A 16,903-nucleotide genomic window follows, 5' to 3' on the forward strand; every position below is an offset into this window, starting at 1 on the left:
CATTGCAGTATGACAGTGGGCTGTTTTCAAATTACTAGTGTTGTCAGCTATAGCCACACTGATCTTTCCATGAAGAGAACCTGAGTCCTGTTCTGAAAATGTTGGGAGTGCCCAAGGCTCTGACATGTTTAAGGATGATGCGACTTTGGGAATAAATCCTCGCACTGTTCTGAGTTCTACTCTGTCCGGATAGAATATGATATGATTATGATCTGCTCCTAAAGCTTGGAGCTCTGAAACCCATCTGCCAGAAGGCTAGCTTCTAGGCTAGATTCCAAAGCGATGCTGACTCCGAAGGGGCAAAAAGGTGGACTGGCTAAGGACTCTAGGATAATAGCAAGGTCCCAAGTGGGAAAAGATTGTTTAGTTGGCGGTCGGATCTTTTTGACTGCTTTGAAGAACTGTATTATTAATGAGTCCTCGGCCCATCTTCTACTGGTTTGCCAATGAAATTGCTGATACCTGTACTTTTAGTGTACCTAGTGCAAGACCTAGGTCTAGGCCTGCCTGCAAAAACTCAAGAATTTGAGAGGATGATGGGGAATCTGGATCACAGCTTCTGCCAATCATGAAGGCCCTGAACTTTTGTTTGTGGATGGTTTTCTTGCCTTGAGTGGGGTTGCGATCACTTTGTTGGAACACCCTAGAGATTGGAACCTTTCCCTTTCAGCTGCCAGATGTGAAGATCCAGCCTGCGGGGATCTGGAAGGGTGTGACATCCTTGCGAGAGGCGAAGAGATATTATTGGAACCTTGACTGGAAGTCGGGTACTTAGATACATTGCTGTGGGGAACCAAGGATGTGTTGGCCAGTACGGTAGGACCGTTATCACTGTCGAGGTTTCTATCATAAGCCTTGACAGGAATCTTGGAATGAAAGGCCGTGGAGGGAAGGCATAGGCCCGATTGCATGCCCAGGGGGCTGAGAGGGCATCTAATGCCTCCGCTTGGGGTTGAGGAAGCCTTGAGATGCACCTTGGAAGCTTGGTATTGAATGCTGTTGCAAATAGGTCTAGCTCGAGGGGACCCCACTGGTTCACTATCCAGTCGAAAATCTCCGGGTGTAGAGACCATTCGTTGGCATCCGCAAACTTGCGGGAAAGGCGGTCGGCCCTCAAGTTGAGATGGCCGGGCAGATAAACTGCCCTCAGGTCCTTTAGATTCCTTTCTGCCAAGAGTATTATGGGTTCCACCTCCTTCAGGAGGGACCTGCTGCGTGTCCCCCCTTGCCGGTGTACATAGGATACCGCAGCCCTGTTGTCCATTCGGAGGAGAACAGGTTTCCCTGTAACCTCGAACCTTAGGGCTAGTAACGCAAGGTAGGCCGCTCTGACCTGCAGGACATTCGACACCAGGCCTGTTGTATGGAAGGACCATCTACGCTGCACTGAGATCCGGTTGCTGTGTGCTCCCCAACCTGCTGCACTGGCATTGGTAGTAATTGTGATCCAGTCGACATGCCCTAACGGGCGTGATTTCAGAAGTGTCTGTTTCTTCGTCCACCAATGCAGACTCCTGAGCATCAAGGTCGTCAAGTGTATGGGTTGGGATAGATACCACCTGTTCCACAGTCTTTTGCCAGGAGTAGAAGGTCGTCCAAGTAGTGGCATACCCGAAGCCCCAATTCTCTCAGAGGGGCTATGATGGCAATCGGGGTCTTTGTGAAGACTCTTGGCGATGTGCAGAGGCCCAATGGAAGACTCTGGAATTAGAGATGTACCTGCCCCACCGCCAATCTCAGATACTTCTGGAAAGGAGGGAGTATGGGTATATGCAGGTAAGCGTCCTGCAAGACTATTGACAACATCCAGCGCCCTGGTTGGTCTACACAAATAATCGTTCGTAGTGACTCCATTTTGAATCTTACTAGGAAGAAATAACGATTTAGACTTTTTAGGTCTATCACGGGTCTCCACCCTCCATTTCTCTTGGGGACTAGAAACAGGGTTGAGTAAAAACCCAAAAATCTCTCTGATGGAGGCACTGGAACTACCGCTTGCTGTTACTGCAAGGAGAGAAGAAATTGCTGTAGCACTTCCGTTTTTTAGGGGGGAACCTTGACACCCTTGTCAGGGAGAAGAAGACCTTGGGAGGTTTGTCTAGGAATGACCAAAAATGGCCGTATTTGACTGTGGAGACTACCCAAGAAGGTCCCACACACACACATACATTATATATACACACGCATACATATACACACACGCATACATATACACACACGCATACATATACACACACGCATACACATATTAGCGAATATTTGCATTGTGTTTTTACGCATTTTTGCACATTTTGTCACATGCATGTGTTATAGTATTAGTTTTATTATCACTTCTCAACATACAATTTTTGGAGTTATTTTTCAATTCACTCACTAGCGCTACACCACCTTTTCCCCATTTTCACTGAACTTTGTTTGTTTGGGTGTTAGCTGTTGATCCCCACTTTGGCTACAGCGCAGTATCTTCCCCTAATTTCTAGTTTATTATACGTTTTATACATTAGAATATACTACATCTAACTTATTTTATGTCTTTTTGTTCCAGAAGCCTGGCAGTGGATTTCCTCTTGGTATTGTGCTTCGGATCCCTGTGACATACTGGTATGATGGTTGTGTGTGCGGCCAGAAAGCCGCAATACAGTATTTATATAATCTGATTGTGGGGTGCATTGTGGTCGGAGCCTTTGTGGTTCCCTTCTTTCCTCCCCCTAATTGTTCTAGTCATCTTACAGGCCAACCATCCTCTGCCCCACTATCTCCCCTTTTACCATCCCCATGTTTGATGGGTCACATCTGCTCTAAGTGGCATTTTTCCATCAGTGGTAGTTCTGGCTGTTGGCCACTAGGGGGTGTGGGTGTGCACCTTGGTGATGGCCAAGTCAGCCACACACCTGTCTGGGGTGTGTATATAGAGCAGCCCTGTCTAGCTCTACAAGAGGGAATCCTTCACAGGCAGTCAGTTGTCTTGGTGCTGTCTGTTGCTTTCAGCTGCTTACAAATTTTCTGCAGATCAAGGTGTGTATTCCCTTCATCTACTATGAGGACTATCTTAGCTACTTTGTTGCTTCTTGGACTTGTTCTTACCAATTCCTAGATTGCTACAATATCAGTTTGTTTACCTTTCAGATCCAGTCATTGGATACATGTTTTAGGCCCCTTTCACACATGCGGACAGTATGTCCATATTTCATCCATCCGTTTGCGGATAAAATACGGACATACATGCATTCCTATGGGATAGCGGGTGTCTGTAGTTGAACATCCGCAGACACCCGATATCGTCCGCCTCAGCCATTGTCCGATTCTGCAGACGGAAGAAAATACTATTTTTCTATCAGTCTGCAGAGCGGATCGGATGAACATGGACAGATGGTCCGTGTTCATCCGATCCCCCATAGAGGAGAACTGAGAGCCGACAGGGCGGTACCTGCACAGTGTGCGAGGAGCGCCCTGTTATCCGCCGGCTCAGCGGGGACAAACGGAGCAATCCCCGCTGAGCAAGCCGATCATCAAGCGGTGGATCATTACTGATCTGTCCCATGTGAAAGGGGCCTTATTGTTTTTAGATAGAAAACTGTTAGGGCCAACTACCAGGAGCCCAGCACACAGTCTGTCTCCTTGCTTTAACTAAGATACCAGATGGCTTTGATTTATTCACCTTAGTTTATTTAACAGGTGAGAGTAGCTAAGTGTCAAACGCCTCAATGTTCTTTGTATTATGAATACTAGGTACTATATATAGATATTAAACCCTTGTTATCATATGTTTGAGGTCACTGTGGTCTGTTTATGTTGGTTACTATCACATTAATACCATCTACTATCTGGCTACCTATGAGATCGCTCCTGTATGGTCTATGTGCAGAGGTAGGGCTTTTGGCCAATACTATTTGCCATCTTCCCTCGTCTGCTTTTATGCAGGAATTGGGTTTTTTCAAATCTGCTATCTTTTCTCAAATAATGGACACTTTGATGATATGGGGATATTCACCCTTGCTTTTTTTTTTTTTTTTTTTTACAAATATTACTTTTACCTGTTTAACGGGCACACCCCCACATTGAACCTTAAATCGCCAGTTGCATGTCACTTATGGGTATCTGCTGCATATTTACCCTTTGGGATGAATTCTGCTAAAAAATGTGGAACACTACCAATGTACTTTGTTAGATTACGCATTTTTTTGTATATGCTTATATGTCACTCCCGTCTTTTGTAGAACAGCTATTAAGCTCCCGATGAAGCATTCATATGCAAAAGATGTAGAGCAAGCGTGTTACTACATACCATACACTGTTGCAGGACTATGATGTTTGGCATTTTTTTGCTGTTTTAGAGAGTAAAAGCAACAGTTTTGCATGTATTGACTCTGCAAAATAAAGTTTTAATGAAAATTCCCTTTTGTATCTTGTGTTTAATAAACTTATTTTTATAATCGGTGCCTATAAAGTCCATTTTTTTCTCCTTGTGCTTTTTGATCTAAAAATGTTATTCAACTGAGTTGTACAATTTACAGGTCACAAAGAAATTAAAAAAAAAAAAAAAAAAAAAAAAGCTAAGAACAACTAATAGCGCAACACCATGACAGGCACAAATTTGGATAATTTTCTCAGGTTCCAGATGACTGAAAACATTTCTCCCATAAACACCTAGTTCAGATGTAGAAAACAGGAGCTTTGCCCCCGATCCCCTGCTCAGACACACAACACCCCGCTACCCCACCACCACATGTAGCCCTATACTCCCTATATACTTCATTCTTTACTCATCCAACATGCCCTTACATCTTTCCCCTTCTCCCAATTCATGTGCTAGGACCAGCGGCGGACTGACAACTCATGGGGCCCCCAGACAATCAAATTATGGGGCCACACAGAATACACAAACACACCCACACACAGTATACACAGACATGTTTCTATTGGCTGAGAAGGTACTGGAGAGGTGGGGCAGCCCTGATGGGGCACCCTGGTGGCATGGGGCCCTCGGGCAGTGCCCGAGTGGCCCAATGGTCAGTCCGCCCCTGGCCCCTGTCTAATAGTTTTAGACCCAAAAAAGGAGATATACTCCTGTGCTTCCTCAGATCTACTCCAATACCACAGTGATCAGAAACCTCTAAGAATGTACACATTACTGTAACTTCACTTTTTATTTCAAGGAGACTCACCAATACACAATATTTTAGAACATATCTATACAACAACAAAAAAAAAACCACATACCTGCAGCAATCTGTGTGCAGGGTCCTCTTCATCTTCTGGTATATCCAAATCCTCTTCAGGAATGGTGTCCCATTTACCTTGATGAGCTACCAGCTGATGAACTAGTTCATATTGCTCAGGCAGTGCCAAACTTACCAAAGTCTGTTTGCCATGTCTAAAACTAATGCGCCTTCGCTTACAGGTGTCTGGGTCACAACATGTTCCAACTGGCAGAAGAGGATCACCCAAAAGAGGATCACCCAAAAGAGGATCACCCAAAAGAGCATTAACCACCTTGCCTCGGGCACTGCAGTTATGTCCCAGAAGAAAGATACAGGGCCTGCAGCGTACAGTCAGTTTCAAGTAATCTTCCTCTTGTCTCTGAAAAGTGATGCTATGCAGCTGGCCTGAAAAGAAAAAAAAAAAAAAACAGCAAGGATGTAATACACAAGTCCAACCAAGTAGTACTAAACATTTTTTAAGTGTTGCTGAAGTAGCTTTAGGAAAAGGCATTCTCCTAAAACCCAATAAGATCAAAAAATGGTACTAAAATGAAAAGAAATTGGACATTTATAGAAATGAAGCTTTTTTAAATCAGGAGTAATTTAGATCAAGGTGGTAAACTGGTGTAACTTTAGCCATACACAATATATATATACGGTAAACATGTTAAAGAGACTTATTCTTTAAAGAATTAAAAGGGGTTGTAAAGCTTTGTTTATTTTCTAAATAGGTTCCTTTAACCACTTCAGCCTGGGACCAATAGTCAGCCTAAACACCAGAGGTCTTTTTAAAATTTCGCACTGCACTGCTTTAACTGGTAATTACGCGGTCATGCAATGTTGTACCCAAACTAAATTTGCGTCCTTTTCTTCCCACAAATAGAGCTTTCTTTTGATGGCATTTCATTGTCTCTGCGATTTTTTTTTTTTGCGATATAAATGAAAAAAGACCGAAAATTGAGAAAAAAATATATATTTTCTACTTTTTGTTATAAGAAAAATCGAACTAAATGTTAGTCATACATTTAGGGCAAAATTTATTCAGCCACGTCTTTAGTAAAAAAAAAAAAAAAGACAATAAGCGTAGATTTATTGGTTTGCACAAAAGTTATAGCGTCTACAAACTAGAGTACATTTTCTGGAATTTACACAGCTTTTAATTTACGACTGCCCATCTCACTTCTTGAGGTGCATAAATGGCAGTACAACCCCCCCCCTTCCCCCCACTCCTCACTACCTATCACAGTTTCGAAGGCCATAAAATGCCAATAGCACAAACCCCCCCAAATGACCCCATTTTGGAAAGTAGATACCCCAAGCTATTTACTGAGGGGCATGCTGAGTCCATGAAATATTTTATATTTTGCCACAAGTTGCAGGAATATTAAAAAAAACTTTTTTTTTTGCACAAAGTTGTCACTAAATGATATATTGTTCACACATGCTATGGGCATAAGTGAAATTACACAAAATGAATTCTGATGCTTCTCCCGAGTATGGGGATACCACATGTGGGGGACTTTTTGGGAGCCTAGCCACGTACGGGACCCCGAAAACCAAGCACTGCCTTCCGGATTTAAATGTAAAACGCTATCAAAAAAACTGTTAGCGATCGCAGGGATCAGGCCTGACTCTGCAATCGCTGCAGTTATGTGTTTAGTGTTTTGTAAGTGACAGTGATCGATCGATACTGCACTTGGGTGGGCTGGGCGGAGGGGCAAAACGCAGGTGCTAGCAGGTATCTGGGCTGATCCTGCTAATGCGTTTTTTTGGAATCCTAAACTGCTGGGGACGCCAATATAGATCTGATTAGATCAGATATTGATCTGTTCAGATTCTATACCACTACGGGAGGTGTATGCTTTGCACGTGGGTGTTAGCGGTACTGTCACTAACCTAGCGCTGCCTGGGGCGACGCAGACCCTGACCCTAAAACCTAATTGATATCACCCGCCGGGTGATCAGGGGGTTAAACCTTTATTGGGTAATAAATGGTGGGTGCCCTGGGTGCCCTGATGCTATAAAAAGAAAACTAACCAGAGTCACCCGTAACACTTACACGGTGATCACTGGTGAAAGGGTTAACTAGGGGCAATCAGGGGGTTCAAATTTTTATTAGGTAGTATATGGGGGTCCCTGGCGCTATATAAAAACCTGACGGGGAACCTAAATAACTGGCTAACTAGCATCACCAGTGACACTTATACGGTGATTGCTGGTGAAAGGGTTAACTAGGGGCAATCAGGGGGTTAAAACCATTATTGGGTAGTATATCTGGGTACCTAGCGCTATAAAAACCTGGCGGTGAACCTAAAAAAATAACTAGTGAATTAGCACCAGTGCCACTAATGCAGCGATCAGAAAAATGATCGCTTAGTGACACTGGCAAAAGGGGGTGAAAGGGTTAACTCTAGGGGCAATCGGGGGGTTAAACCTTTATTGGGGGGGGTAGGGGGCTACTCTGGACCTAACACTAACTGCCCTGACACTTTTTACTGTCACAACTGACACTGAATGCAGTGATCAGTAAATAAATGATCACTGCAATCAGCGACAACGACTGGGAGGGGGGGAGGATTTTTGTGCCTATATATGTTAGTGTAGTGTTTGGTGCATTTACTTTCAGTGTTCTCCTCGTAGTCCGGTCAAAAAGACCACCCCAAGGAGAATCACATCACTTCCTCCCTGCCTGTGTTTACTATACACAGCGGGAGGAAGCTTCTCATTCAGCCAAACGGACCGCCGCATCCAGCGGGAGGGGGTCCAATCGGACCCCCCACCCGCTGGAAGGCAAGCACGTACATGTACGTGCTTGTGCCTGTACATGCCATTCTGATGACGTACATTCCCATGCGGCGGTCCTTAGGTGGTTAAGCTAGTGCATTGTTGGTTCATTTACCTTTTCCTTAGATTTCCCTTTTAAATGTTTCTTTGTCTGAATTTCTCACTTCGTTTCTCCTCAGTAAACTTCACACCATCATCCAAGTGGCGTTTAGTCAGCCAGAACAGCTTACTGAGGAGGAATAGGAAGTGAGAAATTCAAAGAAAAAACCATTTAGAAGGGAAATCGAAGGAAAAAAAAAAAAAAAGTCTAAGTGAACCAACAATGCACTAGCTTAAAGGAACCTACTTAGGAAAAAAAAAAAAAAAAAAAACCTTTACAACCTCTTTAAATACCTTTACAACATGTCAAAATGGCCTTGCTCCTTGCAATGTTTTGCAAAGAGCAGCCCTTAACCTCTTCCGAGGTCTCCTACCAGCATTCCTTGCTCTTGCCTTGATAGCAAGATATATTTTGCAAGTGGTTGTAAACCCTTACAAACCACTTTGACCTACAGGCAAGCTAGATTAAGGCTTACCTGTAGGTCCAAGCAATATCTCCGAAAACGGGCACCGCTGTCTACGGCGCATGCGCCATAGACAGCGGTGCGCAGGTGCACTGAGCGCGGCATTTCCAAGAATGGAGCTGCCGCGCGTGTCGACTCCCATGCGCATGCGCGGGAGTGACCTCGCCGAATGACAGCGGCGGAGCTGCGAGACGCCACCAGCAAAATGGATGCGACGGACTACAGGGGACAGCGGCGACTTTGCTGGCTCCTGTGTCAGGTAAGTGACACATAATGGGCTACTATGCGATGCATAGTAGTCCATTATGCTTTGCCTTTGCAGGGAATGAAAGAGGAAGTAAACCCATCAGGGTTTACTTCCTCTTTAAAGCCGTATTTGGATACAAAAAGATTTCCCAAGCTTTAAACATCCCAAGGAGCACTGTGCAAGCGATCATTTTAAAATGGGAGTATCAGACCACTGCAAATCTACCAAGACCTGGCTGTCCCTCTAAACTTTCAGCTCAGACGAGGAGAAGACTGATTAGAGATGCAGCCAAGAGGCCCATGATCACTCTGGATGAACTGCAGAGAACTACAGCTGAGGTGGGAGAGTCTGTCCATAGGACAACAATCAGTCGTACACTGCACAAATCTGGCCTTTACGGAAGAGTGGCAAGAAGAAAGCCATTTCTCAAAGATATCCATAAAAAGTCTAGTCTAAAGTTCGCCACAAGGCACCTGGGAGACACACCAAACATGTGGAAGAAGGTGCTCTGGTCAGATGAAACCAAAATCGAACTTTTTGCCCACAATGCAAAACTATATGTTTGGCGTAAAAGCAACACAGCTCATCACCCTCAACACACCATCCCCACTGTCAAACATGGTGGTGGCAGCATCATGGTTTGGGCCTGCTTTTCTTCAGCAGGGACAGGGAAGATGGTTAAAATTGAGGGGAAGATGGATGCAGCCAAATACAGGACCATTCTGGATGAAAACCTGTTGGAATCTGCAAAAGACCTGAAACTGGGACGGAGATTTATCTTCCAACAAGACAATGATCCCAAACATACAGCAAAATCTACAAAGGAATGGTTCACAAATAAACGTATCCAGGTGTTAGAATGGCCAAGTCAAAGTCCAGACCTGAATCCAATCGAGAATCTGTGGAAAGAGCTGAAAACTGCTGTTCACAAACGCTCTCCATCCAACCTCACTGAGCTCGAGCTGTTTTGCAAGTTAGAATGGGCAAGAATTTCAGTCTCTCGATGTGCAAAACTGATAGAGACATACCCCAAGCGACTTGCAGCTAATCGCTGCAAAAGGTGGCTCTACAAAGTATTAACGCAAGGGGGCCGAATAATTTTGCACGCCCCACTTTTCATTTTTTTATTGGTTGAAAAAGTTTCAAAAATTCAATATAGATTTCGTTCCACTTCACAATTGTGTCCCACATATTGGTGATTCTTCACAAAAAATAAAAATTTTATATCTTTATGTTTGGAGCCTGAAATGTGGCAAAAGGTTGAAAAGTTCAAGGGGACCGAAAACTTTCGCAAAGCACTGTACATACATACACACCCCTTTTAGAAAAGGAAGTTCAAACTCCAAAACTACTTGCACATGGGCATCTCGAGTCAGCCGCATAGCATCCCACCCCTTTCAGGCACCTCCAGCCCTGGTGCTAGCCAACTGAAATCTATGACCGGCTGAACTACAGAGCAGCTGGATACTGTACGAAGGGGTACTTGCACTTAGTGCACCACGGGTTCAGGACAAATTCCCCAAAATAATTCCTAAAATTTGTAGATATCAGTACACATAAGCCAATATACACAAGTGAGAGTGCATACACGAGTAAAGCCACCTACACCCATTCAAACTGAAAATTTTCACTTGAAACTGCTGTTACTAGGCAGTCTTCCTAATCTGCCTCTTCATATTCCGCAGTGCTTCGTCCTCTTCGGTGAGTGGCCTCGTTGCCTTCTGGGACATGCGTCACAGAAAACGGGGCCATTCCCAAAGCGCCGCGCGACTCGCGCATGCGCAGTAGGAAACGGGCAGTGAAGCTGCAAGAATCCACTGCCTGTTTCCCTTTAAGATGGAGGTCGGCAGCTAATCCAATGGACAGATCGGCCTCGGGGTGGCCGACATCGCGGGATCGCTGGACAGGTAACTGTCCTTAATAAAAGTCAGCAGCTACAGTGTCTGTAGCTGATGACTTTTTTTTAAATATTGGCCGGAACACCCCTTTAATTTCCTATCCTAAGGGTCCTTTCACACAGGGCGGATCAGTTCTGATCCGCCCCGTGGATATCCGTTTGCTCAGCGGGGATCACTCCGTCAATCCCCGCTGAGCAGGGAGATGACAGGTCCGTCTCTGCACACTGCGCAGGGACAGACCTGTCACAGCGCCGCTCTCCCCTATGGGAGATCGGATGACGAAGGGCCGCAGTGCCCGTCGTCACCCGATCCGATGACGGATGGAAAAATAGCTTTTTCCTCTGTTACACTTTCGGATCGGAGCGGGTCGGATGTCAGCGGACGTGTCACCGCTGACATCCGACGTTCTATGGAGCACCCGTTCAGGTCCGCCTGAAAAACTGACAGGCGGGCCTGAACGGGACGTCAGTGTGAAAGGGGCCTTAAGGTGACAACACTGACCAAGTGCATTTCTGCATAAGCAGCTTTGTCATCCTAGTGAAATGCAGAGACTGTTGCCAAATACATTATACCAAACAAGATTCAGCTTACAAGCAAACAACCTTGTGAAACAGACACTGACCAATTTATACAAAAAAAACAAAAAAAAAAAACACATCAAGCCCTTTAAGAAAAGGACTTTAAAAATCCAAAGCTACATATGGACTTATCAGATTGATTTAACAGCAGAGCCTACCAGATAGTATGACTATAGACCAGTGATGGCGAACCTTGGCAGCCCAGATGTTTTGGAACTACATTTCCCATGATGCTCAGCTACACTGCAGAGTGCATGAGCATCATGAGAAATTTTGTTCCAAAACATCTGGGGTGCCAAGGTTTGCCATCACTGCTATAGACTGATCAAAAATTCAGGTAACTGCAGGAACCTTCTGAATTACAATTTATGGTCGTTCACTTACAGCCAACCTAGGGATCGACTTTAGCTGAACAGGATTATTGAAAACACTACTCAATCAGCGGGCTGCAGTGCTGACTAGTGTATTTTGATAGTGCAGTCCTCCTACTGGCAGAATACAATAGCCCAGAAGGGAGGATTCCTCTATACACACCACTTGTGTGGATAAAAAAATCCATTACTTCATAAAAACAACCGATCTATGCCCAGCCTAAGTCAGTTTGAGAAAATAAATGCCAAGGCTTATATCCATGCATTATACTGTGTGAACAATAAAGCAACTTCAATTAGTATGAATAATTTACCATAATAAAAGTGACTGCACATGTATACAAGACCAAAACAAGAGCACTCAAAAGACCAGGCAAATTTAGAAAAAGGCTCAGATAGTGCAATGCATTATATAAGGGCTTGAATATAAAAACAGAACAAAAAACAAGACCACTCAAAAGGCAAGCCAAATATACCTACATGTACACCACTGTTCCCCAGGAGACAGCAGCGCGCATCTGACATCTGTATACTCCACCCCACTCTACGCATTTCATCCCATCATCACACAAATGCTTGCTGCTGTGTCCTGGTGAGCAGTGGCAGGCATGCAAGTATTTGGCTGGCCTTTTGGTTCTGCTTTTATAATCAAGTCCCTATATATTGCACCAAGTCATCTTCTCAATTTGTATGGTATTTGAGAGACTGGTTGGCTGTTTGGAGTGGCAGTGGTCCATCCAGTAGTGGAGCAGCATTTCTCCTGGAAGTTCATGTGGTTAACAGGCAAAAGGGTAAATGGACAGATGTGACCTGAGCAGCAGCCTCTCTGCAGAATAGATTCCTATGAGCAAGTTATACCCCTGTGAGATTCTGTGTGTGGTAAGTGCGCTACTTACCTTAAAGTGATGGGAACAGAATAGACAAAGTGCATTAACATTCACATTTAGGTTTCATTACTCAGGCACAGGATAGTCCAGTTAGACCAATCTCCGTCACAGCTTCCAGCAGAGGGGGTGATGTCCTGTGAATCCTTCTCATAGCCGGCATCCTGACCAGCAGGAATCTTCCAGCATGTGTGCAGAGTCCAAAGAGAGGCTTGGAGAGCAGCTGGTTGATTACAGGGAAGTGCAAAGCTTGAGAAAGGAGCATGCACTACAGACACCCCCCTAGTGCACATGCTCAGGAACACGTCGCCATTTTAGTAATGAAACCTCAATGAGTGTTTTTAACGCATTTTGTCTATTAAAACTACACAGTCTTAACGAAGAGGTGCCTGCTTCCTGTTTGATTTCTCTACATGTTTGGAGTTTGCTTCGGCTTCCCCTGCAAGGCTGCCCTGTCTGTATAGACTGTTTCCTCACACAGAGCTTAACAGCTCAAAGGACATTTGTATGGACTCTAATCTCGCACTATATACTATAACCCATACCACCATCCATTGTATATATACATTGTTTCCTCAACCGGAGTTTGGCTTTATGCTGCAGTTCTTAAAAATCAGCTCTAGGCTCCTGCTGCTGTCAGTCAAATCCTGTGAAAAGGGAGCGGGAGGTGTGGCCAAGCACCAATGTGCGAGACTAGGGATGCACAAAGCCTAGACTGAGGGCACACCCACACAGATGCCCTTTCAGCACATGGCTTTTTGAGGAAAGGAGGAGTGGACAGCACCAGCAAGGATCTCCAGGTAAGGGGCCCCCTCTGTGCAATATCATTGAACAGGGGAGGCAAACATATCCTCTTATTTTAAATTTAAAAGAAATGCCTTTACAATCATTGACCTACAATCTACTTTTCAATAATTACATGTCCTACTGCGTTTCAATTTGACAGTATCTAATCTGCTAGTACAGGGTTCGACAAATCTCAGGCACCAAGTCGACTAGAAGTTGTGCCCTGTCTCGTGGGCTTTTGCACGGTTGGATGGATTCCATTGACAACCCAGAACATGCCCCACTGCGTGCCCCCAGGAATGCAGCAGACAATTGGTAATCCTTTGGAAACTGCTGATCACAGAACAATGTAAGGAGCCAACCACAGAGCAGGAAAGTATAAGACGTTTAGCACCTCTCCATTTTAAATAGAAGGACTTTAGTATCGCAAAAGTGGCTATGCATGAGCGTAAAAACTGTGTGCAGCAGCCCCCATTAATTCTTACCCGAGCACCCTTGCAATACAGTGATGTCCATGAGAGCCTTGATTCTCTGGGAACTCCTCACTCCCGACTGGTTTTTGCCAGCAGTGGGAGCCACTGGCCTCCACTGCTGTCAATCACAGCCAGCGAGCCAAGCCTCCATGTGTGAATAGACACAGCAACAAAAACGGAGCGCCTGTTTGGGAGCCCCACAAAGCAAGCTGCTTGCTGTGAGGGGACCCAGCAGGAGGGAGGGGCCTAGGAGCACCAGCATTGGGCACAAGAGGAAGATTAGGGCTGCTCTGTGTAATGGTTTTGCAGAGCAGGGGAAGACCACAAGGCTTTACTATTACTTTAACCACTTCCCGACCAATGCACGCCGATATAAGTCAGCAGAATGGCACCGATAGGCAAATAGAAGTGCAGGTACATCCCTTTAAATTTGCCATCATGCCACCTTGTCGGGATAGAAAATTGGCTAAAAGACAGAATTCAGAGAGTAGTGGTTAATGATTCTTACTCTGAATGGTCTAAGGTTATGAGTGGTGTACCCCAAGGTTCAGTGCTGGGACCCTTACTTTTTAATATCTTTATAAATGATATTGGGTCTGGGATCAAGAGTAACATTTCCGTCTTTGCAGATGACACCAAGCTATGCGGTGCAATAATGTCCTTACAGGATGTCACCAATTTACAAGCAGACCTCAATGCTCTGTCTAATTGGGCGACTATGTGGCAGATGAGGTTTAATGTTGAGAAATGTAAGGTTATGCACTTGGGGGCTAAGAATATGCATGCATCATACACGCTAGGGGGAGTACAACTGGGGGAATCCATAGTGGAGAAGGATCTGGGGGTTTTGGTAGATCATAAGCTCAATAATAGCATGCAATGCCAAGCTGCGGTTTCCAAAGCGAGCAAAGTCCTTTCCTGTATTAAGAGAGGTATGTACTCCAGAGAGAGAGAGATATCATTTTGCCCCTGTTCAAATCATTAGTAAGACCTCATCTGGAATATGCCGTTCAGTTTTGGGCACCAGTTCTCAAAAAGGATATCAGGGAACTGGAGAAAGTGCAGAGAAGGGCAACCAAACTGATAAGAGGCATGGAGCAACTCAGCTATGAGGCAAGGTTAGAGGAACTGAATTTATTCACTCTTGATAAGAGGAGATTAAGGGGGGGATTTGATCAACATGTACAAATATATAAGGGGTCCATATAGGGAACTTGGTGTCGAGTTATTTACTTTAAAGTCAACAAAGAGGACAAGGGGGCACTCTTTACGTCTAGAGGAGAAGAGATTTCATCTCCAAATACGGAAAGGTTTCTTCACGGTAAGAGCTGTAAAAATGTGGAATAGACTCCCTGCAGAGGTGGTTATGGCCAGCTCAGTGGATTGCTTTAAGAAAGGCCTAGATTATTTCCTAAGTGTAGGTAATATAATAATATAAATTTATAGGTAAAGTTGATCCGGGGAAAATCCGATTGCCTCTCGGGGGATCAGGAAGGAATTTTTTCCCCTGCTTTAGCAAATTGGATCATGCTCTGCTGTTTTTTTTTTGCCTTCCTCTGGATCAACTGTGGGTATAGAATTGGGTATATGGGCTGGTATATGTATATATGTATGTATGTGTATATATATATTTTTTTTTGGTTGAACTGGATGGACTTGTGTCTTTTTTCAACCTAACTATGTAACTATGTAACCTCGAGTCCAATCGCGGGTTCCGCAGATTCGATCACTGCAGGGATACCCACGATCGTCTCATGGGAGATGCTAAAGTAAACAAGCATCTCCTTTTTCTGCCTAGCAACAGTGACACTGATCTCTGCTCCCTGTGATTGGAGCAGAGATCAGTTATGTGTAAAACACAGCCACGCCACCCACAGATAGCAACACGCCCCTGGGACACACTTAACACCTACACTGCCAGTGTAATTTACACAGGAATCAGTGCATTTGTATAGCAATGATTGCTGTATAAATGACAATGGTCCCAAATCTGTCAAAAATGTAAAATGGGTCCGCCATAATGTCGCAGTCACAATAAAAATCGCTGATCCATTACTAGTAAAAAAAAAAAAAAAAGCCAGAAAGAGGCACTTTATGCGATTGTCAGTTTTAACAAATCGCATTAGGGATCACTAGTTCTAAGTATTGTGATTCTTTCCTTTTTTTATGCTTATTTATTACATTTGTCTCTTACCCTGAACATCATTATGCTATAGTGGTGAGAGTCTTCCACCACCCCCTCATAAAATACGCACAACTTTTTATATACCTTCTCTTACTTTATACGGGAATATATATATCACTCACAATCTTAGTGCCTATAGAATTTATTAGCCTCCTAGGCCAATTTCCTGTCATAGTACCGCGCATCACTCCTTTATCTTTTTAAAAAAGCCAGAAAGCTATCCTTTTTGTAAACACAAATTTTTGCACAAACCAATCGCTTACTGCGAATTTTACCAAAAATATGTAGAACACTACGCATCGGCCTAAACTGGAGGGAAAAAAAAATCTTTACACATTTTTGGGGGATATAGCAAAAAGTAGAAAATGCGTTTTCAAAATTGTCGCTCTTTTTTGTTTATAGTGCAAAAAATAAAAACCGCAGGACTGAACACCACGAAAAGAAAGTTCTATTTGTGTGGAGAAAAAAGAAAAATTGTCAAAAAAAAGTCAATTTGGGAGCCAAGTCGCACAAATGTGCAATTGCAAGTTAATGCAACGCAGTACCCAATTGCAAAAAGTGGTCTTTGGCCAGCAAAATGGTCTGTGGCTTATGTAGAACATCTTTTCCTCCCACAAAACAGAAGCATTGTGCATAAAAATGAGTCAAAACCTCAGTCAATTTATCTGCATCTTATCTCCTTTAGCTGTAACAGGTTTCTGTGCCTGATGTCCCTCCTGCTCCTGGCTGAATTTCCAAGTTCTGACTTCCTATTTCCTTCCTTTACCAGTCCTGATACTACATGTCCCATTCATGCTTTGAGCCTCTGTAGTTTCAGGGCAGGCTTAGGGAGTAGCTTAGCAGTTCTGAGAGTTGATGTGGGTGGGTCCTAAAGTTATGGTGGGTGTTTCAAGGAGTGTATTGGAATTCTGCAGTGAACAAAGTGCTGTACAA

The 16,903-nt window shown here is 44.1% G+C and overlaps 1 protein-coding gene across 6 annotated transcripts in view; it reads right to left on the minus strand.

Moving 5' to 3' along the window:
• Positions 1–16,903, minus strand: part of LOC143958556 (dual serine/threonine and tyrosine protein kinase-like) — a 304,078-nt gene that overhangs the window by 47,669 nt on the left and 239,506 nt on the right. For all 6 annotated transcript variants that reach the window (XR_013270139.1, XR_013270135.1, XR_013270136.1 and 3 more), the window contains one exon: positions 5,221–5,606. Coding sequence is in view for 2 of the 6 variants with exons in the window: in XM_077467823.1 (XP_077323949.1) it covers positions 5,221–5,606 (386 nt within the window). In the remaining 4 variants the exon portion in view is untranslated. The remainder of the gene's footprint in view (positions 1–5,220; positions 5,607–16,903) is intronic.

Source organism: Lithobates pipiens, unplaced genomic scaffold (assembly GCF_037356315.1).
Source record: "Lithobates pipiens isolate NorthernLeopardFrog02 unplaced genomic scaffold, aLitPip1_a1.2 Scaffold_107, whole genome shotgun sequence".
NCBI classification, from domain to species: Eukaryota; Metazoa; Chordata; class Amphibia; order Anura; family Ranidae; genus Lithobates; species Lithobates pipiens.